At 32.9% G+C, this 27,900-nt stretch overlaps 1 protein-coding gene across 8 annotated transcripts in view; it reads right to left on the bottom strand.

Moving 5' to 3' along the window:
* Window positions 1-27,296, bottom strand: part of LOC134247828 (uncharacterized) — a 92,188-nt gene extending 64,892 nt beyond the window's left edge. The window contains exons 1-8 of one of the 8 annotated variants that reach the window (XR_009987928.1): window positions 27,223-27,261; window positions 3,877-4,031; window positions 3,353-3,467; window positions 3,122-3,267; window positions 2,817-2,952; window positions 1,643-1,794; window positions 1,375-1,489; window positions 449-757 (exon numbers count right to left, since the gene is read on the bottom strand). Coding sequence is in view for 3 of the 8 variants with exons in the window: in XM_062730230.1 (XP_062586214.1) it covers window positions 10,536-10,540; window positions 16,926-17,281; window positions 19,673-19,815; window positions 22,710-22,824; window positions 23,071-23,228; window positions 27,223-27,279 (834 nt within the window). In the remaining 5 variants the exon portion in view is untranslated. Of the gene's footprint in view, window positions 1-448; window positions 758-1,374; window positions 1,490-1,642; window positions 1,795-2,816; window positions 2,953-3,121; window positions 3,268-3,352; window positions 3,468-3,876; window positions 4,032-6,628; window positions 7,662-7,805; window positions 9,618-9,834; window positions 9,978-10,062; window positions 10,178-10,397; window positions 10,541-12,805; window positions 12,944-15,941; window positions 16,741-16,925; window positions 17,282-19,672; window positions 19,816-22,709; window positions 22,825-23,070; window positions 23,229-27,222 lie in introns of those variants that run through there. The other 7 variants (XR_009987935.1, XR_009987929.1, XM_062730230.1 and 4 more) reach the window with 7 other exon arrangements.
* Between the last annotated feature and the right edge of the window lie 604 nt (window positions 27,297-27,900).

Genomic DNA, 27,900 nt, shown 5'->3' with positions numbered 1-27,900 from the left:
TAGAGAAATGATTAAAGCATTGATTGGAGACACATAAACAGACAAGTTCATAAAATTACTTTGAGTTCGTCTCACACATACATGAAGGAATTAACTGACTACAGATAAAACAGTAAGGCAGCCGACACGGCGACAACTAAATGTATCCATTTCTGTATTGGAGTGTAGACATTTTCTTGTCCACTTAGATTGATTGATTGATTGCATATTGTTTAACGTCCCTCTCGAGAATTTTTCACTGATATGGAGACGTCACCGTATGCCGGTGAAGGGCTTCAAATTTTGACCTTTACTCGGCACTCAGGGCCATTGAGCAGTGAGGGATCTTTATCGTGCCAACGCCTGCCGCTGACAGGGGGCCTCGGTTTTTAAGGTTTGTCCACTTAGAGCGTTGTCTTTTCTACTTGAAACATCTAGAGCTAACATTACTCTGATAACAAAAAAAAAGATCATATTGCAATCAAACCTCTTATATTGCGTGTGTTATTTATTTATAGAATGATCGAAAATAGGGGCCTCTTTATTTTCTTCAGGACAAATAACTTAGAATAAGTGATTATTGTAAAATTAACATGCTTTCATCAATTAAAAGGAATCAATCTATTTCCTCTTACCGTAGATTTCTTCTCCCAGGATTTGTTGTGACAGTCAGTTTCCTAGCTGTGTAGTCTCTGTATTCGTATGTTGTTACACCAAGATCACCTTTGTTTCGTGGGATGTCATAGTTAAAGGCATGAACAGATATATCAAACAAGGACTATGTACAAGAAGATTAAGTTAGCATTAAACTAGAGGTACTTTGAACACCGAGCTCACTAAAATACCCGCCCTCCCATATGATTCTGAATTCAAATTTCATGTGTATGCTCCGGGATACTCGGAATAAGTGTCAAATCAAAAACGAAAATAGGAGGTGCACAGTGGCATTATGGTATAAAGAATCTGTGAAAGTATTATCAAACTTTATCCAGTGGCATAGGTATAGGAGGAGTTGCGGATGGATAAGAGAAGGGCACCCTTCAACATAATAGAACAAATGTCAGTGTTCATGTTTTGCTATAGGAAACCCGAAATATCAGCCCGATCAAAAAGTAAACTGTAGGTACCGATCAAAAAAGTAAACTGTAGGTGCATAATGGCACCATGTAACAAAGATTCTTTGAAAGTTTCATTCTCATGAAAAATAATTCCCTGTTATAATAGGAGTTGCGGATAAGAGATAGGTACCCCAGAGTTTAACAGACGGACAGATGCACAGAGGCAACGGACGGACAAACAGCCAGATCACCTTACATCCCACCACTTTTCAAGCCGGAGGAATAATAATTGAAGGTTTTGAAATGTCTTCTTAAATATTGATGCATGTGTATTTACCTGTCCAGTGATGTTCTTCCACGTGTAGGAATCAGCGGATTTGAGCGAGTCTTCGAATACAAAGCTGTGTGTGTTTCTAACTCGCAGATTATCATCATCCTCAGAACACTAAGGACTGAAAAATACAAATAACTGACGTTATTTTTGAAGGATTTTATCTTTAAAATTATTTTAATGTTCATCTTGAATAAATTTAGTATATTAAATCAGAGAGAGAGAGAGAGAGAGAGAGAGAGAGAGAGAGAGAGAGAGAGAGAGAGTTCCTTACTCTTGTCTTGGTGATAAAGGTTGTAAGCAAATCTGGAAATAAACATCACAATCGTCACAGAGTCTGAGAAAAGCCCGATCACATTCACAATCCCGGTCTCTGTCTCAGTTGTACTTCAGCTGCTTCACTGACACGTCACAGTTACCAGTAACCTACCAGGCAAGTGTATTTTATGTACAGTCATTTAGGATTTATAGTATGTATCATATATATCTAATCATAATATGTATCATATATGTATTTACTCCTACATGAAGGATATGGAGATAACGAACAGTATTCAATTACAAAAGTCCATGAAACAATACAAAATAGAAGCAGAGCAAACATGGGCCTCCAAAACGTCTGAGATAGAGGGAGAGTAAATCAAAAATGTGCTTCATGAAAAAAAACAACATCGCATTGTATTTTTAAAAAAATCTACTATATTTCATTCACTTAACAATTTCTTGTTTGTATAATCGTGGTGGCTGGTGTTATGAATGTTTTTCATCGAAGTTGTTCTATTGATATAACCCTCGTTGTTGAGGAAGTGATTGGTGGTAGTGAAGTGGTTGTTTTAGGCATGGTGGTTGATGTTGATGGTTTTATGTGTTGAGTTGTATGCTTGATGTTTATAGCGTTGTAAGTTAGTCGTTGCTGTTGTTGTTGTTTGTGTATTAGTTTAAGTTGGTGTAGTTGTTTTCATAATTATTGCTGTTTATAGAGTTTCTGTTCGTATGGTGTTGTTGTTCCTGATAAAGTGATTGTTGGTGGTGTCGTGGTTGTTGCTGACATGGTGGCTAATATTGATGGTATTTTTATTTTTGCTAAGGTTGATATTGATCGCATTTTCGGGGTTTGTTGTTGTAATTAATTTCTTTTATCAATGTTGTTGTTGGTATAGTTGATAATTTTTTGGGGTATTGCTGTTTGTTGAATCTCTGTTAGTATGGTGCTTTGTTGTGGGTTTAATCGTTGTTCGTGTATTGTTGTTTAATGTACGTGTTGATGTGATGGTGTACAGTAGTTGTTTTTACTTGCATAGTTTTTGTGCAGTGTTTGTTGGTTTTAGAATTGTTATTGGTGTAACTTTTCTTGTTGGTGAACTTTTTCCATTGTTTATTTTATGCTGTCAATGTTTTAGTGGCTGTTTTTGGTGAAATTAATTTCTGTGAAGTGATTCATTTAAAACCTTTTCTTTTGTTGCTCTTGTTGTAGTCGTTACAGGTATTAGTGGTAGAGTTTCTGATGTCGTTGTTATGCCTCTCTGATCACACTGTTGTCCAAAATAATTTACTGAGCACGAGACCTCCAGTGTTAATCTTATCCTAGATAAGAAAAGTACGAAATATGGAGTGATAATCAGCATAAAAAGGTTCAATTAATCCACATTTTCCTTCAGTAAAAATCTGAGAAATCTAAAAATGAGTGACATTGTAGAACTGAATAAAATTTTGTTCAGTCAAAAAATTATTGATTAAACTTCTTGACTTTCACCATAAGTTTTTATCTCCGGGTGTTGTGGTGACGTTGGTCACTCGTGTAGTTGTATTCCCTCTGTGTGTGTAGTTTGTCACACCAAGACCATCATTGCCACCGATTGGATCGTAGTCGTAAGCGTGAACTAATATTTGAAAGGAGGGCTACGGACAAGATAAGAAACAAAAAGCAATTATTTGTTTAAAAGAAATCATTTGTAATTTTTCCTATCTGTATTTGAACATTTACCTGCCCTTTGATTTCCGTCCACGTGTAAACATTAGTCGTTCTCGGATGTTGGACAAATAAAAAGCTATTTGTGTAAAAAACTCGCTGGAGTGTGTCATTACCATAGCATATTTTTCTAAAACAAGCACCGAAAATTAAATCATTTAACAGAAATGAAACTATCTGTTCCAAAAATTTAAGCTTTTCTCTTTAAAAATTTTATATGTACAGACATTCGACATTCCTGGGTATGAAGTCTTGATAATCATTGTCACCCATTAATTTGGAATATTATATAAGAGGATTATTTTCTCTAATTTCATTGGCTGAAAGGACGTCACATGATATTCCTCGCAGGCTCGGTCGCTATCACTTTCTGTGTCTTCGGTCAATATCAATTGCCATGAGTCCTTATAACCACATATCGACCTACACTGAAGTCCATAATTGTATAATAACACTGAGGTCATTTTAACATGCTGAGTGTTAATGTACATTGTAAACAAATACATTTCTTAAATGAGTAAATTGAAAGAGAGAGTCACCCTTGTGTCTGAGGTGTCGTTTCCAGACATATCCCGAAATATACATCACACTCCCGTACAGATACGGACCCGAGAATCGAAACGTCACACGTACAGTCCTCGTCTCTGTTGTACTCCAGCAGAGTTACTGTGACGTCATAGTCTCCAAAGATAGTCTGTAAAAACAAGTTAAAATCACTGTACAAATATCTAAGCCAGGACATTGACAACCTAAAATATGATAAATATACAACTCTTGACTATATAAGCTCTTCATAGTCTCAAGAAACTATTCAGTCCACTGTTTTTTGTATATAAGTAGCATGCTATACAGCAACACTAAAGAATCACATTATCCGAGTCAGAAAATTCCATTTAATTTATCTAGTAGACAAATCTAAATCATGGGTATGGAGATAACGAACAGTATTACTGTATAGGGGATTAATTTCACGGGTTGTAATTTTCACGGATTTCTCTCATCGGACACGATCGCGGTTTCTTGAATTCGCGGAATTCTTATGTCATAGAAGTTACCTCCCGTGTCTATATCCGTTTAATCCATAGCAAAGCTACACGTAGTAAACGACATTTTTTATTGGTATGTCTTTATTTCACCAACAACAGGGTAAGTTAAAATGGAATAGTTAGACTTATCAAATAATTGACAATTAATTAAAACAGGTGCTATTATCAAAAGTCCTTGACAATAAACGTCAAATGAATTGTCTGTATACACTTCAAGATCTTCAAAACAACGCGGCGAAAAACCACTGGACGGTAATAAATGTGTTAATGTAGGTTGACGAAAGAATATCCTTCCACATCGTCAATAAGTTCAATATTTATTTGACAATTTTTAAAAATCAAAATGTCGATAAAAACTATAATATGCATGATAATGCAGGTAACAAATACACTGTGCGTGGTAACATTAGTTACGCACGGGTAATCAAAACTCAAGGCCCACGTGTTTTAATTGATGAAACATGTAGCGTTAGCTATTAAAAAGCCTTTTAACAAATACAGGTTATTATCTGTTGATTTGAATTAATGTAAAATGTGCTAATTAAAATAATTGAATGACAAGTACTACTCGTAGTTAGTGAAATGACCATTTACTGTCAATGGTACATGCATTTAAACCTATCGTAGTCTACCGGTATTTTCAAATTTCAAAATAAAACATTGAGATTTTTGAAAAATTATTCACTGTTTCTTGAATTCACGGATTTATTATAACCGTGAATATAGCGAATATTAACACCGCGAGTTATTTTCCCCCTATACAGTAAATCTCAAAGTCCATTAAACAATATACAAAATAAGAGCAGAGCAAACACAGACCTCCGAAACATCAGAGGTGGGATCAGGTGCCATGGAGGAGTGAGCATCCCCTGCCGACCGGTCACACCCGCCGTGTGCTCGTTGTCATGATCAGGAAATAACGGGGGAAAAAATTCGCTGTCAATTGAGTGTATGAATAATGGACTAACAATTGATATGAAAAACGTCATCTACATGTATTTCATCTGTTTTTTAATCGGATACTACGTAGAAAAAAATGACATAAAATTAATTTAATTTTATTCTGACGTCTGTCCGCTTAAATTAGACAGAAACAAAAGACAGAAAATTAAAAGATAGGAAGAAATAATGATGAGGTACAAGAAAAGTGTAAAAGTGTGATAAAAATTAAAATGCATTAAAGGAATAGTCTGTGCTATCTTCATTCAACATTGTAATTTAAGTCGGCGGACTTGAGTTTTATTGTGTAAAAACTACAATAGCGAAACTCTTCATTTTAATACCATATATATACATTAACACCAGCGTACATGCCAAGTTTTGGAAAAATCTACCCTCCAGGTATCCGTCTCAAAATACAGATACCTTTCCCATAGAATTATATAAGAAAGTGCCATTTTTAGCACTTTAAAAAGCATATAATACAAATAATGCAAAATACTTGTTGTTCGAACTATAAAATATGACGAGTAATACAATATTGAAAATTATATATAAGAAACACAAAATTCAACCGTCTTGTTACCAGAGGGGGCATCTCAAAATGCAAAAAAAAAATCAATGAATTTTCCTGTTTTTATAGAGTACTACAAAATATAACGGACACAAGAGATTTATATGAAAACATTAAAATATTGAAGATATCCTTAAATTTCTCTGTTATAAATTTCAAGAGCGTTTGTTTATACCTTCTCCTTAAATAACATTTTTATTACCCATTTCTTAAGAGTTTCAGTTTATCATAACGTCAAAAACACTCTATAACGACGTCAACCTACCAGTCAATTGCAAAATCGGTTAAAAATCAGTTATACAAAATTATAATTACATTTTTAAACTTGATTTTTCTTAAGTTTGTTTAATTTTATCAATGAAGTGAAAAAAAAGTTGCTTAAAACAGTAAGTACGCTTCATTTTACTATGATGCGTGAAATATTGCGCAATCAAAACCAAAGTCGGCCCCCTTAAGAGCATGGACCACTTAGAGTCTTTTTCGTCCTCTATATTTCTGAAAAAATCAAAACTGTTCAGTTTTAGTTGACAATACAGTATTTACCCTCTGTGGCCGTGTATATACTGAACATGAAGTAATTTTCTCTTTATTCAATGCATTATGACGTCATGCAATGTGTCATCTTCCCCATATCCTGTAAATTCTTTTTTAAAAATGACCAAAATTGTAAGCATTTTTAAAAAGTTTATTTCATTTCATAATTTATTTCATATTGGTGAGCTTGAGATAAAAGATACAAATTACAGTTTGATATTTGTGTCTCGTTTGTATTTATTTTCACGTACAGGATCTGTCTGCTTTCATTCAGAGATCGATCTAAAGGAATTTTCCGTCTACATTTTGAGTTAACTCAGGAAAAAGTAAAATCTTTCTTTCACCGAATTCAGTTTCCGTGATAGGTAATTTTAACATCTCTTTGTTATTTACATTCATCAACATTCAAAATATAGTTTTAAGTACATTAATGATAATATCCTACTGATTAGATAATTATTTAATTATTACTGAAAACAGTGTTGAAAAGGGTCTTGTTATTCTTGCATAGACACTTGTAACAGTTATCAAGTTAAGAAAATAAGTGCATCTAATCATGCTTTACAGGATTTTTTTAAATTTTATTTAGCATTACAATCAATCTACAACATTTAACTGTTATCATATTCTGTCTAAATAACAAAAATTACATGAACAAATATTATGCCTATATTAGATAAACTTTAATTTCAAATAATATTCAATTGAGTTTACAGGTATAGTTATCTAAAGCCCAAATTAAAGAAGTAATGGTAATTGTAATACATTTGCTTTACAATCTATTGGCACCAAACCTGCCATACTACTACTACCTTATATAAAATTACCTGGAAAACAAATCCTGAGAAGAAAACCATTGCAAATATCCAGGTCTTCATTTTCACTTCGCATTACTTTATTTTTCCCCGCCTCCTTTCTTAATCGAACTTCAAACGGAAGACAAGAATTTACGATTTTAATCTTCTCTCTTTTTTAAAACCATATAATATTTTTATATCTAATAAAATCGTGTGTATCTGCTTATCCTGAAGATACAACGATCATATTCAGTTGCATTATTCTTTTATATGCCAATGAAGTAAACATGTATTTTCGAGCACTAATGGGAGAATTTTACAATACTGAATATATTACACATATTTGTGTATTTCAGTCTATTTTATTGCCTTAGAAATCAAAAAGTCATATATCAAGACTGGGGTTACATCTTTTCTCTATTTATATATAATAACTGAGAGCCAGTGTACAGTACGTTTACGATTATGGGAAATTTGTCAAAATGTTAAGGCATTATTTTTGCCGTATGGTTGCAACAACTGATAGATTAATGTAATCTTTCAAACCCCGAATGTGTTGAGTTGTTTTAACAATACACATAGAAGTGAGCGTAGTAAATGACATTGATTATATACAGTAGACCAAAACATACATGTCTCTTTTGATGAGGTTTTGCATAAAATCAATAAACAATTTATCACTCTAAAAATTTTCATCACATCACATCTTTGCTCAGTTCCCTTGAAGTTTTTGAATGAGCCATCTGATGTTTTTGGAGGTTCCTGTTTGCTCTGCTTCTATTTTGTATTATTTTATGGACTTTGAGATTGCTCGTTATCTCCATATCCTTCTTCTGAAGAAGCTAAAGCGTCCATATTGAGATTCTTAAACAAAAAGAGGTTCTTGAAGCCATCACGTGTGTCAATCTGATTAAAATAAAATCTTTGTTACGCTCTGAAATTCTGATGGTCGCTGTGCAAAGCGACTACCAAAATTTCGAAGCGTAGCAAAGACCTGATTTTAAGGACGATGGCTCTTGTCATCAAACGTATTGAGAATGTTTTGTCAAGTATATTTTTAGAATCTACACATATCTTAATACAAAATTAAAAGAAAAAAGGGGCAAATAAATTAGCACTAAGGAGCAATTAATTTGTAATTATGTCTGACACATAAAGTTTTTTTTTACTGCTACGTCTTTTGAACGACCTTCACCCTGCATATAGAGGAGTTACGTTTATCAACTTATCGGATACACAGAAGCACACTCTGCTTGTTTTAAGGCATAGTCTTGGTCCAATTGTGCAAGACAATACGACAGAAAAGAGAGAATGGCTTGAATAAAGATAAAGGGCAGTCAGAATAAACTTACATTAAAAAAACAAACAAGCATACGGAAGTATAAATTGCAAACACGTAAATCATTTTGAAAATTATTTATCTTTATAATCTGTCGTCCGTGTCCTTCTAATTTTGGATTAAAATAGCTGTGAAGATGTATTAAATAATGAAAAAAGATGATCGAAAGAAAGATCTGAAACGCCGAAGAATGTTTGTAAAATACGTAACGTAACATCCTCAAATCAGAAAAAAATACTTTAAAAACTTTTAAAACAAGATGGAGGAGATTAAAGAAGGAAGGAAAGTGTCCTAAAACGTGATGTAAAACAAAAACCTGTGCTAAAAATACAGAGAAAGTAAAATCAAAAATATGTGTTTGATTAAACAAAAATTCAGAATTTTTACTTTTTGTAAAAATAATTGGAAAACTCCCTGCTAATGTACTAATGTACTTATTCTCTTGTTTTTAATGAAACTGTTTTTTGCTAGAATATTAATATTTTGTTTAAACTATTGAAGAATTTGTCTTCAACGTTGATATCAGGTATAAAATCACTATAATCTGTCAGACAGATCGACATGCTGATGGAGTTTTTATTGTGAAAAGTCAGTGTTTAAATCCTAAACAACTCCACTTCAAATTTCCTTCAGAATTCGTCAAGTTATTCAAGTTATGGCTTGAAACATTTAACTTTTAAATTTATATGGATACGTCCAGGTTTTGACGTACTTCTGTTTGAAGTATTGTTTTGATTTGGTTTAGTGTTACACGTTGTAGGTAAAGTTGTAGAGTATTCTATCGTTTATTAAGAAACCCAGTAGAAATCTTCATACATGACAAGATCATATGAAACAGAAATAATTCATTAAGCATTAAATAATTGAATGATTCAAAATCAAATAGATTTATTAAAAGCCTTGTATTTGTCGAACCCATACAGGAGATGTATTAACTGTCTAAAGACAAAACAACGAGGCAGCGGACACAGCGACAACTAAATGTAGCCACTTCTCTATTGGAGTATTCACACTTTCTTGTCCACTTGAAACATCCAGGGATAACTTTATCCTTTAGGAGAAAAAAAGAATTTAAACCTGATTTTTTAGGTATATAGATAGATAATCATTTTTTTTCAATCCAGTCTCCTATATATATAGTACTAGTATTTGAATTTTATTTATCTATGAATTACTTATAACTTTCTCTTGATCATATGACTGAGTAATATTGTAAAACATATTGGATGCTTTTATCAATAACAAGGAATCAGTCCATTTCCTCTTACCGTAATTTTTTACTCCCGGGATTCGTTGTGACAGTCAGTTTCTGTGTTGTGTAATCTCTGTACTCGTATGTTGTTACCCCAAGTTCATCATCAGATGAAAAGTCGTCAAAGTCAAAGGCATGGACTGATATATCAAACGATGGCTGTGTACAAGAAGCAATACCTAGCATTAAATTATTGACGACTTAATATCATCTACAATTTTAATGCACATTAATGTACATTTACCTGTCCTATGATGTCTTTCCACGTGTATAAATCAGCAGATTTCAGAGAGTCGGCGAACAAAAAGTTGTGTGTGTTTCTAACTCTCTGGTTTCGATTTTTGCCATAGCACTTCTGACTGAAGAAATTACAAGAAGAAATCGGATCAAAAACTTTCAACTTTTCATTAGGAGTTTCTTTTATCTACCACCTAGAATCATGAGAATGGTTATTTGTAGTATGTATCGATAATTACTCCTTCAATCATTCATGAGTGTCATTATAATCATAAAATAAGATATATTTAAAGCAAATCCGGTCCGTTAGAGAGAGAGAGAGAGAGAGAGAGAGATCCTTACTATTGTTTTGGTTGTAATGGTTTCAAGCAGATCTGGAAATAAACGTCACACTCCCCGGCACACCCAATAACCGTATCACAGCAATTGTCTGGGTCTCTGTAATACTCCAATAACTTTACAGACACGTCATAGCCTCCATTAACCTATTATATACAACCAATGTAGGAAACAAGATCATAATATTTACAATACTTATTAAACTAACTAGACGTTCAAGATGAGCAGATAAAGTCATCATTGTTAAGTGAAAATAAATTTATTTTTAAAGTCTTGTTTATATGAATAAAACTATAGACGACAGGACAGAGAAACTATGAAAAAGGAGACCCGAGGTTTTCAACGTTTAAGGAAAACTACAGATCAACAGGCAGTCATTTAACTTTTGTTTTTGCAATATTTAGACAGTTTTTATCGTTCCTGAATAAATAATTGGAAAAAAAAGATGATCCAAAGAAAGATAATGATACGCAAAAAATTTTTCTATAATACATAACATCCTCAAATCAGAAAAAAATACTTTAGAAACTGATGTAAGGACGATTTTTGAAAGAGATCAAGAGATCAAGATTGAGGAGATTAATGAAGGAAGAAAAAATATGTCCCCAAAAAGTTATGTAAAAAGACAGTATTAAAATTAAAGAGAAAAAAAATCATAAATCTGTATTTGACTAAATAAGAAAGTCAGAAAGAATGGGTGGACTTAATTGGCCAGAAAAAAATGCCGTAAATTCATAAAATGTTTATTTTTTTTCCCATAATATTAACCCCCGATATCTTGACCGTGTATTCATGGTACGGATGTGAATTTAAAGCGCTCTTTTCAGGGTAAACTTAATAAATATCGAAGGCATGGTACCTGAAGATTTCTTGAATATCAATAGATAATAAGGGTCACACATTTTCATCGTCTGAATACATAGTCAGCACATGTTTGTCGGCTGTTCTTAAGAAAACTGTAGTTGTATATTGAACAAAATAATGTTATATTAAAAGGAGAAGAGCCGATAAACGTGTGCTAATTTAACAAAAAAAAAGTTCCGAACAAAATTCTTGCTTCCATTGTTATGTCTTCGATTGACCTGTTAAATATTACAATTCATCACGTGATGTCCACCTGCGAGTGTACTCATGAAAACATTGTATTCTTCAACCTGACCTCGATCTAAATCATGTCTTTGAGCGTGTTTTGTTGCCATATTCAGAATTTGGCAAATTAAATATTGTTTTAATTTTGTGTGTCATCACATTTTTAAAATAATTTCATATTGACATCGCTGTAATATGCTAAACACGTATTCGAATTTTTGGAGAGATAGAGAGGGATAGAGAGAGAGATGTCAACAATGACGCCGATCGATAGCCCCGCCTCCTGTAAATATTGATTGTGTGACATAAAAACCACTCCGGGTACATTTCGAATTCCGGAAAACAACACTTATGTATCGTTGCTTCAATTTTGATACATGACAACATGGCATTGTTTTTGCATAAATGTTCCACCTAATATAACCATGTATATGTAGCCCTTTCCATTGCTCGTTAAATATTTTGGATTAACTTCATTTACAGCTTGGTAGAGGAGTCGCAAAAAGATCCAAAATAGGGCGTTAAGTCCACCCATTCTTTGACAGTTTATTATAATGTTCGGAAAATACGATGATAATTATGTACTTAAATTTTTCAGTCAAAAATGGTTGATTTTCTGCTAGAATATTAATAATGGGAACCATTTACCTCCAAAGACAGTATGGATATGTCCATGTTTTGAAATACTTCCGTTTGAAATACTAGTATTGCTTTGATTTGGTTGAGTATTTATTGGCAAGTTTTGTGGAAACTGTTAAAAGAACTCTCCCATGTTATATAATACAAGTTTTCACACGCTGACAGAACTTCAAAGCGTTAATTAATGTTTAAACTATTGCAGAAAAGGAGTTTTATGCCTTATTTCATCGCGTTCATTTATGGTATACAGTACTTCTTTGTTTGTTTTTTTTCTACCCCAATTGCTTTCTTTTCTCAGTTTTGGCTTACATTGATATAGAAAACGTTCATAATTTTCATATACATAAGCATTTTTGTTTAGAAAATTCTTCAATTATACAGGTAAATACAAAATAAATCATTTGTATAATGATATACAGGAATAAATAGTAATTTATTGGCATAATACTCGTACTCGAGCAAATGCTAGCTTTTTTAACACAAATAGTTTGACTTTTACTATTAGTTGAATATTATTCATTCATTTTATTTTTTCCTATTCACAATGATTCTATTTGATAATATTTTTTGAAAAGAGCTCATATTATGTTTAAACATGCATTTTTATTTTAAACTTTTAAAAATGCAAAATAATTATGCTCAATTCACTTCATATATAAACATTTATATCGCCTAATGTTTACCTGAGAAACAAAGCTAGTTAAGAGGGAAAATATTACAAAAATCCAGGCCTTCATCCTTCTACTGTTTTGCGGAAGTTATTCTAGGTAAACCGTACAAAGCCAGGCTTCTTACTAAGACAGGATTTCTTACAATTTTCCTTTTATCCAATTTTTCAGTTTTTTGAGGAAGTTTTTAGGAAAGTTTTTTTTAAGGATGAAATCGCACTCTAGAATGGAAGTGCGATCTGTAATTTATAAATACCACCCTGCAAATAAATTTCCGTAGAGTGTGCATCGGTAAAGATCCTCTAATAATACAAATGACCAAATAAGTGTCTATCTTCTATTCTCAATGACCATGTAGTGTGGGGCGGCATCCACTGCCAAATGGGCAAGCCGAGAGTGTGTTCCATGTCACGAGCGATAAAGGAAAACAAATCCGTAGAATTTCAGTGTCGAAAGAATTACCTGAAAATTAGTATGAAAAACGAAAGTCGGCATCAGACTATTGATGGGTTGTATTTGCCATGAATCGACCACAGAACTTGTAAAATGATGACAATAAGCGAGACTGATGATATTCTTGTATCATCAAATTGATTTTCAATAACCTACCTCGCTTAAGAAATTGCTTGTACGTAGAGCATGCTTTTGCCTATTAACAGATATATATATATATATATATATATATATATATATATATATATATATATATATATATATATATATATATATATATATATATATATATATGTGTTAAGGGTATTTTGTATGCCGAGTCTGCCGCTGCCCTACACTACACAGTCATTGACGAGATACAGTTATTTGGACATTAGTTTTAACAGAGGATTGTTACCAATACATGTTGATAACACTGAAAGGATTATTTCTGTGTATATTAACCATAGTGTTTTTTTATGAATTCAGAAGAAAACTACTCTCCTGTCGATTGCTAACCTTGAGTTTTTGTGCTCTTTTTCTAATTCTTACAGTTATCTAATTTCAACACTAGAACAGGGGTTTATTCACGTTTATTACATGATCCAGCTGATAATTATAGTAACAACGGCGCTCAAAATTGTCTATTTTTTTTTTACATTGATCACTTATCAGCAAATACAATTTATCATTGAGTAAATTGCTGTCTGACGTTTTGATACTAATTGTTAGCCTATAATTTATACACTGAATTGTGTTAATGTTCTTCTTCACCTTATTACAGGTGACGTAAATATAGTTAATAATGACATCAGATCACTTATTTAAAAAGGTACTAAAATAGGGAACCTCGATCCTTCAACTGGCATCGGAATTTCATAAATATTGTGGATTCTGTTGACAATTACGTCAGACGATGGATCAGATATTGATACTTTGTCAGAATGGATAAAATGTATCAGATGCATGTTTAAATCACATATTTAAAGATTGGGTGACAATAGGAAAACTATCTATCCTTCTGTATACAATAATCCATAAGTGAAAAAGGAATTAAGATAGATTACATGATCAGTATGTTCTGGTCCCTAATGACAAGCTTGCCTTCGTTTGTAAGGCTTATTGCATAAACTGTATTTAAGAACTTGGATTTAATTTTACAAGTGGTAATACAACTTACACTCATAGTTCTCTTTCTAAGGAAGAAATTCTTCAAAATCATATGTAAGATTTGAATACTAGTATTTTTAATATCCAAAAAAAAAAAAAACCAAAATGAATTTAAACTACCATATATATATTGGAGTTCGAAACTTTATGAGAATCCTTCCAAACAGAGATACTTAGCGGGTTCCTGTAAATGTTCCACCAAGCCTTTGTCTTTACTCCTTACTGAAATATTAACAATAGTTAAGGAGAAACTTCAAGAGTACTGTTCAACAATATATTCAAGAAGCGGTATAAATCAGATATGAATACTTAAAAATTCCACGGAACTTTTGGACAATTTGAAATCACAGGATTTCCTCACAATCAGCAGCTTGAAAACTTTCGACTTTTCAACTTGATACACAAACATTCCCAAAGATAAATTAAAGTCCAGGCTCTTTTATATCATTAACGATTGCTTTTTCAATAAAAATGGAACGTGTAAATTTACTTACCTTGTCATTGGCCACTTGCAAACCTATTTATATATTCATATGAAGCACAATTTGTGCAAAATCTTATGCGTATAAAGAAGAAAACACTTGCTGTGGCCTTCAACTCGATATTTAGGTATATCGATTGATTGATTGATTGTATACTGTTTAACGTCCCTCTCCAGAATATTTCACTGATATGGAGACGTCACCATTGCCGGTGAAGGGCTGCAAATTTAGGCCTATGCTCGGCACTTATGGCCTTTGAGCAGGGAGGGATCTTTATCGTGCCACACCTGCTGTGACACGGGGCCTCGGTTTATACGGTCTCATCCGAAGGATCGCCCCATTTAGTCGCCTTTTACGACAAGCAAGGGGGTACTGAGGACCTATTCTAACCCGGATCCCCACGGGGCAGGTATATCGATGACGTAGTCAATTAATAATGGGAATTTCCATTCCTATGTCTATACGATATATCCTGGTGAACTTTCATGCTTTCATACTTAGATATTTTACTTGAAAAAGACCTTAATGGCAATCTAAGAACCAAGCTCTTTGATAAACGTGATTACTTTAACTTTTCTATCGTCAACTTTCCTTACTTATGCAGCAATATACCTTCGCCACCTGCATACGGAGTCAATATATCTCAGTTGATTCGATATGCAAGAGCATGCTCTACGTATGAAAAATTACTAAAACGAGGTAAATTATTGACAAACAAGTTAATGAATCAAGAATCTTAGCAGTCTCAATAAAAGTCATTATTTCGTAAATTCTATGGTATACAATGACCTTGTCAGCAAATACAATTTTTCATTAAGTCAAATGCTGACTGTCGTTTTTCATACTAGATGTTAGTCCGTTATTTATACACTGAATTGCTATACGTTTTTTCCCGATCATGACAAGAGCACACGGCGGGTGTTACCGGTCGACAGGGGATGCTCACTCCTCCATGGCACCTGATTCCATCTTCGATGTCCTCGCTTACTTTAAAAATCGATTGCACTCAGAGCAAGCAGCATAGTAGGATATTTTCAATAGCGAGGAGTCAATCAATTTCCTCTTACCGTAAATCTGTACTGTCGGTTTAGGAGTGACAATCAGTTTCATAATTGTGTTATCTCTCGAATGTTGTTATTCCAAGATCATCGTCGGATGCTAAGACGTGAAAGTCAAAGGTATAAAGAAATATTTCAAATGAGGGCTATGTACAAAAAGTAAAAATTAGCAAAAAAATTGACTGATTAATATCATTTACAATTTTCATGTATGTGCATTTACCATTTCCCTGATTTTCGTCCTCGTGTAGAAATCGGCGGATTTCATAGTGTCAGCAAATAAAAAGCCGTCGCTGTTACTATATAATTCGCTTGTTGATTATTATAAACTACCGAATACTATTCTTAAAGCGACATAATGCATAAAATACAAAAGATATTACCCGAAATTGCAGTTTTTTTGTTGTAGTTCTTGTTTGTGTAGTGGATGTAATGGTGTAGTTGTTTTTTGTGGTTATTGTTGTTTGTAGAGTTTCTGTTAGTGTGGAGCTTTTTCTAGGTTTAAGGACATATGCAACGTAGTTTGAACTTTTTTGTGTTTTCCCCTGGAGTTGAAGAGTTCCATTCTTTAAGGAACGTTTGCTAAATTTTATATCTATATATGCTGTTGTACACTTCTAAAACAAATCTGGATAAGCAAAACATCTATCTTTTTAAAAATTATTTTTCCTTCAATTTTACAAGAATTTTCATCGATAGATATCTTTTCAAAACCCTGGTAATGCACGTTGATTTTTGTCTTCGAACATCTGATGGCTGATTATCTTTAAATAAGAATATCTTGAAAAATTATAGGTAGGTAACGTACGTTGCGCATGTCCTTGATCGTTGTTAGCGTACCATTGTTACATGTAAATGTACGTAATGTAGTGATGGTGTTGTTTGTAGTTTTTCTGCAGTGTTATATTTTTGATGAAGTTTTTCTTTTGTTTATCTAATGCTGTTAATGTTGTAGTTGTAGCAATAGGATTTTTTGGCGTAGTGATACATAACCTTTTGTTTTGCTTTTGTTGTTTCTTTTGCTGTAGCCGTTGTTGTAGATGTTGCGTTTGGTGGTGTAATAACCTTTTCCTGTGTTCTTTAAATTCTCTGTAGTCGTTGTTGTTGTTGTATCTGTTGGTGTAATAATCTTTGCCCGTTTACTTGTTATTCTTGTCGTAGCCATCGTTGTCGTGGTGCTTGGTGTTGTAGGTGGTGTAAAAACCTTTTTCTGCCTACTTGTTATTCTCACCGTAGTCGTTGATGGAATTTTTGATGTCGTTGTAGATACCATTGTTGTTTTGCTTCCCTGATCACATTGTTGTCCAAAATAATTTACTGAACAAGAGACTGTCAGTGTTAATTTTATCCTAGTTAATGGAAAATACAATATATGTTTTAAAAAATAAGGTATCATATATTTGTAAACATTTATGGAGCTATAAATACGAGTTGGTCACGAGATCAAATACCATAAAGCCATTCTGGTCTCGTACCAACTTGTATTCATAGCCAAACATATGTATCTAAATGATACCTTATTGCTTATAATTACATTTGTGACGTTCATATTTTATATTTGTTCACACGTGAAATGTTTTATTATATTACTTATCAGCATGAACGTAATCCGTTAATTGCGTGTCTACCCTTTATTACGTCACTGAAAAACTTTATGACACGATGAACCTGTATCTATACGGTTATATATACACACTACTTTCAATATTTTTTTATAAAGGGAAACATTTGTAAATGTAAATATAAAGTGATAATTAACATAAAGGTTTTGCCTTCCTTACATTATCAAAAGTGATCAGGATTGTTTAAGGTAGGTCGCGGGTTTACTGCATAAAAATTCTTAAGAGAAAACATATCCTGAAAATTTGATGTAATGTTCCTTAGAATTTACTGCGTATTATCTGAAATTTTTATTAAATTTGTCTACATAGTTTTAATGTTATGTTACTGTAAACACGGTATAGTTTTTAGTACCTTTTTATGCTTTACTATTGAAACATATGGATAAATGACGCTTTTAAGCCAATTATGTGGAAAGAGTTTCTTTTAAAAAGTTTGGATAACTTTTTAAACACGTAGAATGTTTCAGGAATTTCAAAATATCAAGATGAGGTAAAACCAAAACTCAAATTTGCAATGAAATTTTGCATTGGGTTTTCTATTAACTTGACTTTGCCCTAACGATAATACAGGAATTTTGAAATATAACTCAAACTTGCAATGAAAGGCAATATGAGTTAAAAATGTAATTATAAGCAATGAATCATTACATTTATTTCTTGAAAGATATTGTCTTATAACTGCAACAGAGTGTTCAAACAAATTTTCATAACGCACTAGCGCACATATTTCAATTTGTTTGCACATACCGTTGCAGTTATTAGACTATATCTTTCAAACAATAATGATTCATTACTTAAGGTAGGTCGCGGGTTTACTGCATAAAAATTCTTAAAAGAAAAGATATCCTAAAAATTTGATATAATGTTCCTTAGAATTTACTGCGTATTATCTCTAATTTTTATTAAATTTGCCTACGTAGTTTTAATGTTATGTTATTGTAAACGCGGGCTAGTTTTTAGTACTTGTTTACGCTTTACTATTGAAACATATGGAAAATGACGTTTTTAAGCTGTGGAAAGAGTTTCTTTTAAACAATTTGGATAACTTTTTAAACACGTAGACAAATTAGTCAGGAATTTCAAAATATTTCAAAATTTCAAAATATCAAGATGAGATAAAACCAAACCTCCATTATTGATTCCATTGAAATATAGCATCCAATCGATGAGTAAGATGAAAATCAGCACACAAAATTTTGGCACGCCCAATCAAGCGAACTGTCACGCAGTTAGTAAAATGATAATATTTGGTAAAACGTATTCAATCAACAAATGGTCAGTTGATCGTGGTAAGCTCCTCTGTGCGCATTAATAGCAATAGCCATATAAGGCAAACAAAGGTTTGTCAGTGTAGATGATATTATACACTTTGTATCGTTCGCTAGTGAGCTGTTATTTTTGCAGTAAACTATAATAAGATGCATTACTTGTTATTTAATCCCCCCTTTTTTAGCCACTGATTTGATTTCTGTTAAAAATCATGAAAATCATTCAGAAAGTTCTGGAACACAGGACATGTTTTCAGAAGAAAAAGACTATAGCAATTTCCTGTTTACTGCCAATTTTATTTATAAAACCGGTTGTACCCTATAACCTTTGAATAGGTAAACCTAAACCACGTGTCTTGAATTTAAATCACAATAACATTAGTAGGGGTGCGGTATGTGCAAAAAAATCTTTCAAGAAATACATGTAATGCTTCATTGCTTATAATTACATTATTAACTCATATTGCCTTTCATTGCAAGTTTGAGTTATATTTAAAAATTCCTGTATTATCGTTAGGGCAAAGTCAAGTTAATAGAAGAACCAATGCAACAACTTTCGTTCTGAAAAGTAGTGTGATATTTGATTTTCGTTTAGGGCGTTGCACTTCTTCGGCGTTTAACATTTGTGACGTAAAGATAAATCGTAATCTTTAACTTTTTGACCCCGTTTGTGTTATGGTGTTTTAAATACCGTAAATTTCCACACAATTTATATGAAAATACAAGTGTTATGTAAATATATAGATTTAAATTCGCATCATCTCATACGCACTAACTCATAACACACATTACACACTTGCACACATCTTCACCCCTCCCCCCACGCACACACGGAGAGATAGAAACTGACCATAGACTTTTATTTCCGGGTCGTGTGGTGACCGTCAATCCCTCAGTTGTATTCCCTCTGTACATGTAGCTTGTCACGCCCAGATAATCATTTTTACCGGTAACATCGTAGTCGTAAGCGTAAATTGATAGTTGAAAGGACGGCTACGTAAAACAGGAGGCCCATGGGCCACATCGCTCATCTGAGCACATGGGCTAGTTAAAAAAAAAACACAAATCAGCTCAGTATTGAAAAGTTTACTTGTTGGGGGAGGGGGTTGAACTTTTTTATTACTTCATAATGCACTATATCAATAAAGCTCAATAATATCAACATGTATAATTTCGCCATGATTGAGAAGAATTTTAAAACTTTTTCCTATATATTTCAATGTAAAGATTTGATTGCCCAACATAACCCCACCTTACTCCCAGGGGTCGTCATCATATGAACAAACATGAATTAACTCTAACTGAGGATGTTTCCATATTATTATCACCAATAATAGCTTTGCTAATTTTGAGTAGAAGATTCTTAAAGATTTTTCCTATATATTCCAATGTAAAAGTTTGATCAGCTATTATGGCTCCGCCCTACCCCCGGGGGTCATGATTTAAACAAACATGAATCTACCCTACCTGAGGATGCTTCCACATGAGTTTCATCTTTCCGGGCCCAGTGGTTCTGGAGAAGATTTTTCATGGCTTTGCTATTCTTGATCTGATGATTTTTAAAGAATTTCCTTTATATTCCTATGTAAAATTTTGATCAGCCATAGTGGCCCCGCCCTACCCCCGGGGGTCATGATTTGAACAAACTTGAATCTACACTACATGAGATTGCTTCCACATGAGTTTCATCTTTCCTGGTCCAGTGGTTCTGGAGTATAAGATTTTTAAAAGATGCCATTAATTTTTCATTAATTCATAATTATCTCCCCTTGGAAGAAGGCTTGGCCCTTCATTTGAACAAACTTGAATTCCCTTCACCAAAGGATACTTTGTGGCAAGTTTGGTTGAAATTAGCCCATTGGTTCTTGAGAAGAAGATGAAAATGTGAAAAGCTTACGACGTCGACGACTATAACGACTACAACAAGAAGCCCATGGGCCACATCGCTCATCTGAGCACTGTAACTTGAAAAAAACAGAATCAATTTATTTTTGAAAAGTTTAAACCCAAAAGTGGTCCCAACCAATCCTTAAAGGGGAGAGGGTATGATTTGAACACACTTGAATCTACACTGAGGATGCTTGCATATTTCTTTGACTACCTTGGCTTCTTTCTTGTCCTTTACATTGTGGCCCCACCCTACCACCAGGTGTCATGATTTGAACAAACTTGAGTCTACACTTCCTGAGAATGCTTACATATTAATATGACTGAACATGGTTTTGCCATTTTTGAAAAGAAGATTTTTAAAGAATTTTTCTACATGTTTCTATGTAAAACTTTGATTCTATGTTGTGACCCCGCCCTACCCACGGGGGACATGATTTGAACAAAATTAAATTTACACTACCTGAGGATGCTTACATATAAATATGATCATTCATGCCTTTGCTATTCTTGACAAGAGGATTTTTAAAGAATTTTTCTACATATTTCTATGTACTTTTGACTGGCCATTGTGGTCCCGGAGTCCCCAGGGGTCATGACTTGAACACACCTAAATCTTCACTACCTGAGGATGCTTCCATATATGAGCGCGCTTCATGAAATATGCCTACTTGACAAGTCTGTGTGATTCACACACCAATAACTCACACAAAACTTAAAAACATTCCTTAAATGACATGCAGTCGGTCACATGATCAGATTTAAAGCAAATAGCGCGAGACATTTGGAAAGTCTTGAGTGTGACGTCATATGACGTCGTATATATACGTTACGTTGCATTTCAATAACAAAGTCTAAATAGTGCATTTTTTCTTTGTAATGTGAATAGAAATAAAAATTTAAATATTAGAAATAAAATATCATTTTTTAGAGTTTATTTTTGAAATATGTAAAACTCTAAAAATCATATCTTATTTCTTAAGTAATACATTGATCGGCCATTGTGTCCCAGCCCTGCCCTGGGGGTCATGATTTGAACAAAACTGAATCTATGCTACTTGAGGATGCTTCCCTTTTAGCTTCATCTTTCCTGGCACAATGGTTCTTGAGAAGAAGATTTTTATAGAATTTTCTTATATATTTCTATGTAAAACTTTGTTTGGCCATTGTGGCCCTGCCCTACCGCTGGGGGTCATGATTTGAACAAAATTAAATCTACACTACCTGAGGATGCTTACATATAAATATGATCATTCATGCCTTTGCTATTCTTGAAAAGAGGATTTTTGAGGAATTTTCTTATATATTTCTATGTAAAATTTCGATTGGCCATTGTGGCCCTGCCCTATCGCTGGGGGTCATGATTTGAACAAAATTAAATCTACACTACCTGAGGATGCTTACATATAAATATTATCATTCATGCCTTTGTTATTCTTGAAAAGGGGATTTTTGAGGAATTTTCTTATATATTTCTATGTAACTGGCCCCGCCCTACCCTTGGGGGTCATGATATGAACAAATTTGAATCTACACTACCTGAGGATGCCTTCATATAAGTTTCATTTTTCCTTGCACAGTGGTTCTTGAGAAGAAAAACATACCACCAAATTTCACTATTTCTGAATAATCTCCCCTTGAATAAGGCTGTGGCTCTTCATTTGAACAAACTTGAATTCCCTTCAGCAAAGGATACTTTGTGCCAAGTTGGATGAAATTGGCCCAGTGGTTCTTGAGAAGAAAATGAAAATGTGAAAAGTTTACAAGAACGACGAAGACAACAACGACAACGACGACAGAGAACGGACAAAGTTTGATCAGAAAAGCTCACTTGAGCCTTTGGCTCAGGTGAGCTAAAAACGACAACGACAGACAACGGACAAATTTTGGTCAGAAAAGCTCACATGAGCCTTCGGCTCAGGTGAGCTAAAAAGTAACAAAAAGCATTTTTTTGTTTAATTAAATTATTTTCAATTTTTACTTATCTGTAAAATATTTACCCGCCCTATAATATTCCTCCACACGTAATACTGATCCTTTCTGGGATGTTCAGCGAATAAAAAGCTATGTGTATTAGAAACTCGCTGGGTTTTGTTATTTCCATAGCATTTTTGTCTGAAAAAACAACTAGAAGTTATATTTTAAAAAAAATTAACATTGCTCTCAAGAATTTTAAAATTTTCTTTTTAATTAAGTTGCTTGTATAATCAATAGACATACCGGGGCAAAAAGTCTTAACAGTTATTGTCAACAATTCAAAATAACATTAACTTCATTCAATTATATTAAATATCCGTGTGCATTGTTAAAAAATGCCTGAGAGAGAGAGAGAGAGAGAGAGAGAGAGAGAGAGAGAGTTACATCTGTGCCCGAGGTGACGTTTGCAGGCATATCTCAAAATATACATCACACTCCCGTTCACTGGTGATCCAGGGAATCACCACGCCATCACAGTTAAGGTCCTCGTCTCTATAGTACTCAAGTAACTTTACTGAGACATCATAGTTTCCGAAAACAATCTTCAAAACAAGTTAATATCATTGTAAAAATATAAAAATTAGTACGTAAACACTAATATTACATAATTAATATACATAGACCAACTTGATTGTTCACTGACACTTCATAATCTCTAGGAACTAGTGTAGCCTGCAGATCAGAGCAACACAAACTAATAGAAATATCTGGAAATAACGAACAACATTCAAGCTCAAAGCCCGTTAAAAAATACAAAATTGGCGCAGAGAAAACACGGACCTTTAAAACATCAGAAGTGGGATCAGGTGCCATGGAGGAGTGAGCATCCCCCACCTACATGTCACACTCGCCGTGTGTTTCTTGTCATGGTTGAGAAATAATGGAAAAGTCCATTGACAATTTATGATGTAAATAACAATTAGTTTGAAAAATGTCAGTCAGCATTTGACCCAATGATAAATTGTTTCATTATTATAATTGTAATTGAGAGATATAAACTAGAGGATTACTTTACCCGACGTATGTCTGTCTATCTATCAACATATGTGGAGTGAAATTCATTGCAAGCTTTATAAAATATGACTATGTGAAGAGTCTGTGTGATTTACACACAAATAACTTTCACAAAACTGAGAAACATTCTTCAATAAACCTTGTTACTTAGGGTAAACCCTACTCCTACAAGTAAGAGCCTCGATTAACGTCCCTACGCTCCTTATAAACCTCGGAATTTTACATCCGAAGGCCATTCTCTAACGAGCTCGTTCCGTCTGAGATTTTGGACGGAACATATAATGCATGAAATAAACTGTAAACAAGTAATTTTCAGGTACCTACGTGTTTGCATAGCGTATAAAAGTCACAAGAATTTATAAAGTATGTTTCTTTTAGCGTGCATCATTGTTCATTAATCAAAATCGTAATTATTTCAATTTGTGACCAGTAGTGCTTTCATTTTGACTTTAACGTTAATTTTGCGGATTGCTATCCAGAAAACGAAGATTTCGTTGCAGTAAACTAGTTTCGTTTCGTCAGATTTTCTGCTTTCCATTTCCTACTTTTAAACAGACGACTTGTTTCAATTTCTGCTTCGATTTAAAAAATAATGGATTTATCGCTAATTTAATACGAGATATTAACATTGTTTAATGAGTAAGTTTTATCGTAAATGATGAATATTTTATTGTTTCGTGTCGTTCTTTGATATTCAAAGCCTGAAATTTTAAATAATTCATTTCCACTTGGGGTTTCAGCGGCGAGAATTTTTACAATGGATGCTAGACGTTACGCGGCGCCAAGTCAAAAGTATCTCGCCGTGAACCTCTAGCATGCTGGAGTAGGGTAAACCCCGCAACACGATCCAAATTGAGAATAAGAATTTGGCTGAAAAAAGATAAAAGAAATTAATCATCGAAGGAAGAGAAAATGTGTAAATGGAAAAAAAAATAGAAACCAGAATAATTCAAAACACTCAATGTTATTATCTGATATTCATGCGACGTTAATAGAAAATGTAAATTTAGGAAGATAAATAAAGAAATCAAATTTATATTAAGAAATATTTCAAAATGAAGGAAAAGAAAAGCTGCAAAGTACAGTAAACACAGATGTTCTTCCGCTTTAAACGAATGTAAGGACGGAAATGAAAGAAAAAGAAAGAAGTGGTAATGCAGTACAAACAAGAAAAAAACATTGTGTAAAAGCACGATAAGAAATGCAGAAAATTTTTAATAGTTTGTGTTTTTCTAATTTTGATATCTTAAAAAAACATACGCAGTACCTTTATTAGGTGCATCTACACTTAAAAATTTCCCCCCACTTAAATCTGAGTGTGATAGTTGAATCTTGTTTTTTTTTTATTTCTATCTGAAGGTTTTGTCAATAAAATATGGTAATATGGCAATGAGATATGGAGATAAGGAACATTATTCTGCTCAAAAGTCCATTCATAAAACAAATATCATGAGGAGAGAAACGCAGGCATCTTAATAATCAGAGGTGGGATCAGGTGCCATAGAGGAGTGACTTTCGACCGGTCACATCTACAATGTGCTCCTTGTCATGAGCGAAAAAAAAAACCCGGGAAAATCTGTCAATAATTCAGTGCGTTAAGCATTGCCTAACAATCAGTAAAACCTTCATTCAGAATTTGACAAAATATTAGGTTGCATTTACTGGTAAGGTCATTGTATCCACCATAGAACTTGCGAAAAGATTACGTGTACAAGACTGATGATATTTTTGATTCATCAACTTGTTTGTCAATAACTTACATCCTTCTAGAAACTGTTCGTATGTAGAGAATTGTTACAACGCACTTTGAAAAATTACGCACTGGGACCAAATTAACGCACTTTGAAAAAATAAAATTTCTTTTCAAAGTGCGTTTAATATCGACCATATTAGCGCACTTTGAAAACATTGTGTGGCCTGGTCAATATTCTTGCAAATTGTAGGTAAGATAAATAATTGAATCTGTTTGATAACTCTTCGGTGATGAGGTCACTTCAAGATGTTAAAGTAAGCGATTTTGATTTTTCGTACTTTGAAAATTCTATCTCTCTTCAATGTTTTACTGTACATGTACTTAATTTGTCCAGTTTGCATGCATTCTATATGTAAACTAAAATTTATTGAAAGTTTTCAACGTCATACCAGTTATACAACTACATATATTTAGGTGTAGAATGGACATCGGTACATGTACTGGGACGGGGGTCTTAGGCACACAAATGTTTTGCAAAGATATATAGGCATTAAAAATTGGGTCTTACCTTTGACGGGGGTGTCCACTTTCAATTTGCTACAGACGGCTAAGTACAATGTATAAGAAAAAAGAGTTGGGCTGAGTGCCCTTATACTCGTCTTCTTCTTGTACCCAATGAGGTTAAATGAGTACATGTAAATTAAAACGTTTTTCGAAAGATAAAATTAATATAAATTGATTCTCTCAATTACTAAAATCTGAGTTTAGAGTTTTTTGTTAAAATACATATTTTTTCTAAGTGCGTTAAATGTCCTTAATGTAAAAAATATTTATGTACACCCCTTACGCACTTTGAAAAAAATTTCAAAGTGCGTTGAGTGTGTCCCAAATTTAACGCACTTTGAAGTTGATTTTTTTCCAAATTTAACGCACTTTGAAAAAAGTTTTCAAAGTGCGTAATTTTTTCAAAGTGCGTTGCCACAGAGCATGCTCTTGTGTATCTAAGCAACTGAGAGATTAAAGTTTTATACGTAATTAATAAAGGTATATTGTAGGTTTATCTGTCAAACGATAACACCGAAGTGAGTATCTGTTCGGGCAACAGTTTTGGATGAATTCGGGAAAAAAAAACTCTCCTTTCTATCGCTGACCTTGATCTTTTGTGTATTCTAAGTAATTGTAACAGTTTTTTTAATGTTAACTCTGCAACAGTGGAATAATACCTGTTATTGATATTATCTTATTGATAATCAGAGTAGAATTTTAAAAAAGGCGTTCACAGGGTCTTCTTTCATTCTATTTGCATAGATAATGACAACAGTAATGAGAGTTAAAAAAACTGTGAAAACATCAAACTGATTTTACAGATATTATTTTATTAAGTATCCTTATATAAGTGTTATATATATATATATATATATATATATATATATATATATATATATATATATATATATATATATATATATATATATATATATATATATATATATATATATATATATATATATATATATATATATATATTAAAAAGCGAATTTCATTCATAAAGTCTGCAGGTTATCAGTAGTTGACATTTTTTTTATATTTAACAATTTTTTACTTCACAGTTTCATATTATCTTTTTATTACATTGTAAAGAGCTTAAATTTATGTGTACATTTACAACATCAAATTATTTTTTTTTAAATATTTAAATTTGGAACTCTACGGTAACCGTATCAGCATGCATCTTTCTATAAAATGAACCCAAGAGAATTTAGAATTATTTGTATAAATTTGACCTTCGTTGCCATACTTCTACCATAATACTTCGATATAATAATTACCTTGGAAACAAGTCCTGTGAAGAAAAGCATGATCAATATCCAGGTCTTCATTTTCATTCTGCATTACTTTTTTTTATCCGCTCCCTATTTAAAGCACATTTCTTAACGGAAGACAAGACTTTTATGATCTAATCTTATACTGCAGTTTACTTGCTGAAAGAAGATGGGCGAACAAGGCGAACAAACTGTCTATTGAGCGACAATGAAAAAAAAAATAGATTTCAATATATATTATTTTTCCTATTTAATCTAACTTACTACTGTTTACTAAAGTAAAAAGGTAAACACCAAATAAAAGATAAATGTCACCTGCATAAACACAAAGTTTCAATATGAGTGGGTCTTTGCTCCTTTTCATGACATTATACTAAAAATCCTCAGGGTAATAGATACGTAGCAAAGACCCACTATACTTAAATAAAGTATACTTTTATGACAAAATATTCGTATCTTTTATAAAAAAAATATTTCAGATCTATTTAGTCAAAGAAAAGTGTTATTTAAATGCCTTTATTTTTAAGGTGCTGTAAAGCGTATTTATAAAGCATGTTAATCACGAAGGGAAAAAATAATGATTAGAATGTTTATTACTTTGGTTCAACCCTAAAAATTCCATTTTTTAGCCATAAAATATTTGAAATTTTTCTGTAGAAAAGTCTTGTTTGTTTTAATTTCATT

This window comes from Saccostrea cucullata, unplaced genomic scaffold, assembly GCF_032062105.1.
Source record: "Saccostrea cucullata isolate Sc308-1 unplaced genomic scaffold, CSIRO_AGI_Scuc_v1 ctg295, whole genome shotgun sequence".
In the NCBI taxonomy this organism is placed as follows: domain Eukaryota; kingdom Metazoa; phylum Mollusca; class Bivalvia; order Ostreida; family Ostreidae; genus Saccostrea; species Saccostrea cuccullata.
The sequence above is the reverse complement of the archived record's forward strand: the minus strand, read 5'-3'. Positions and strand labels throughout refer to the sequence as shown.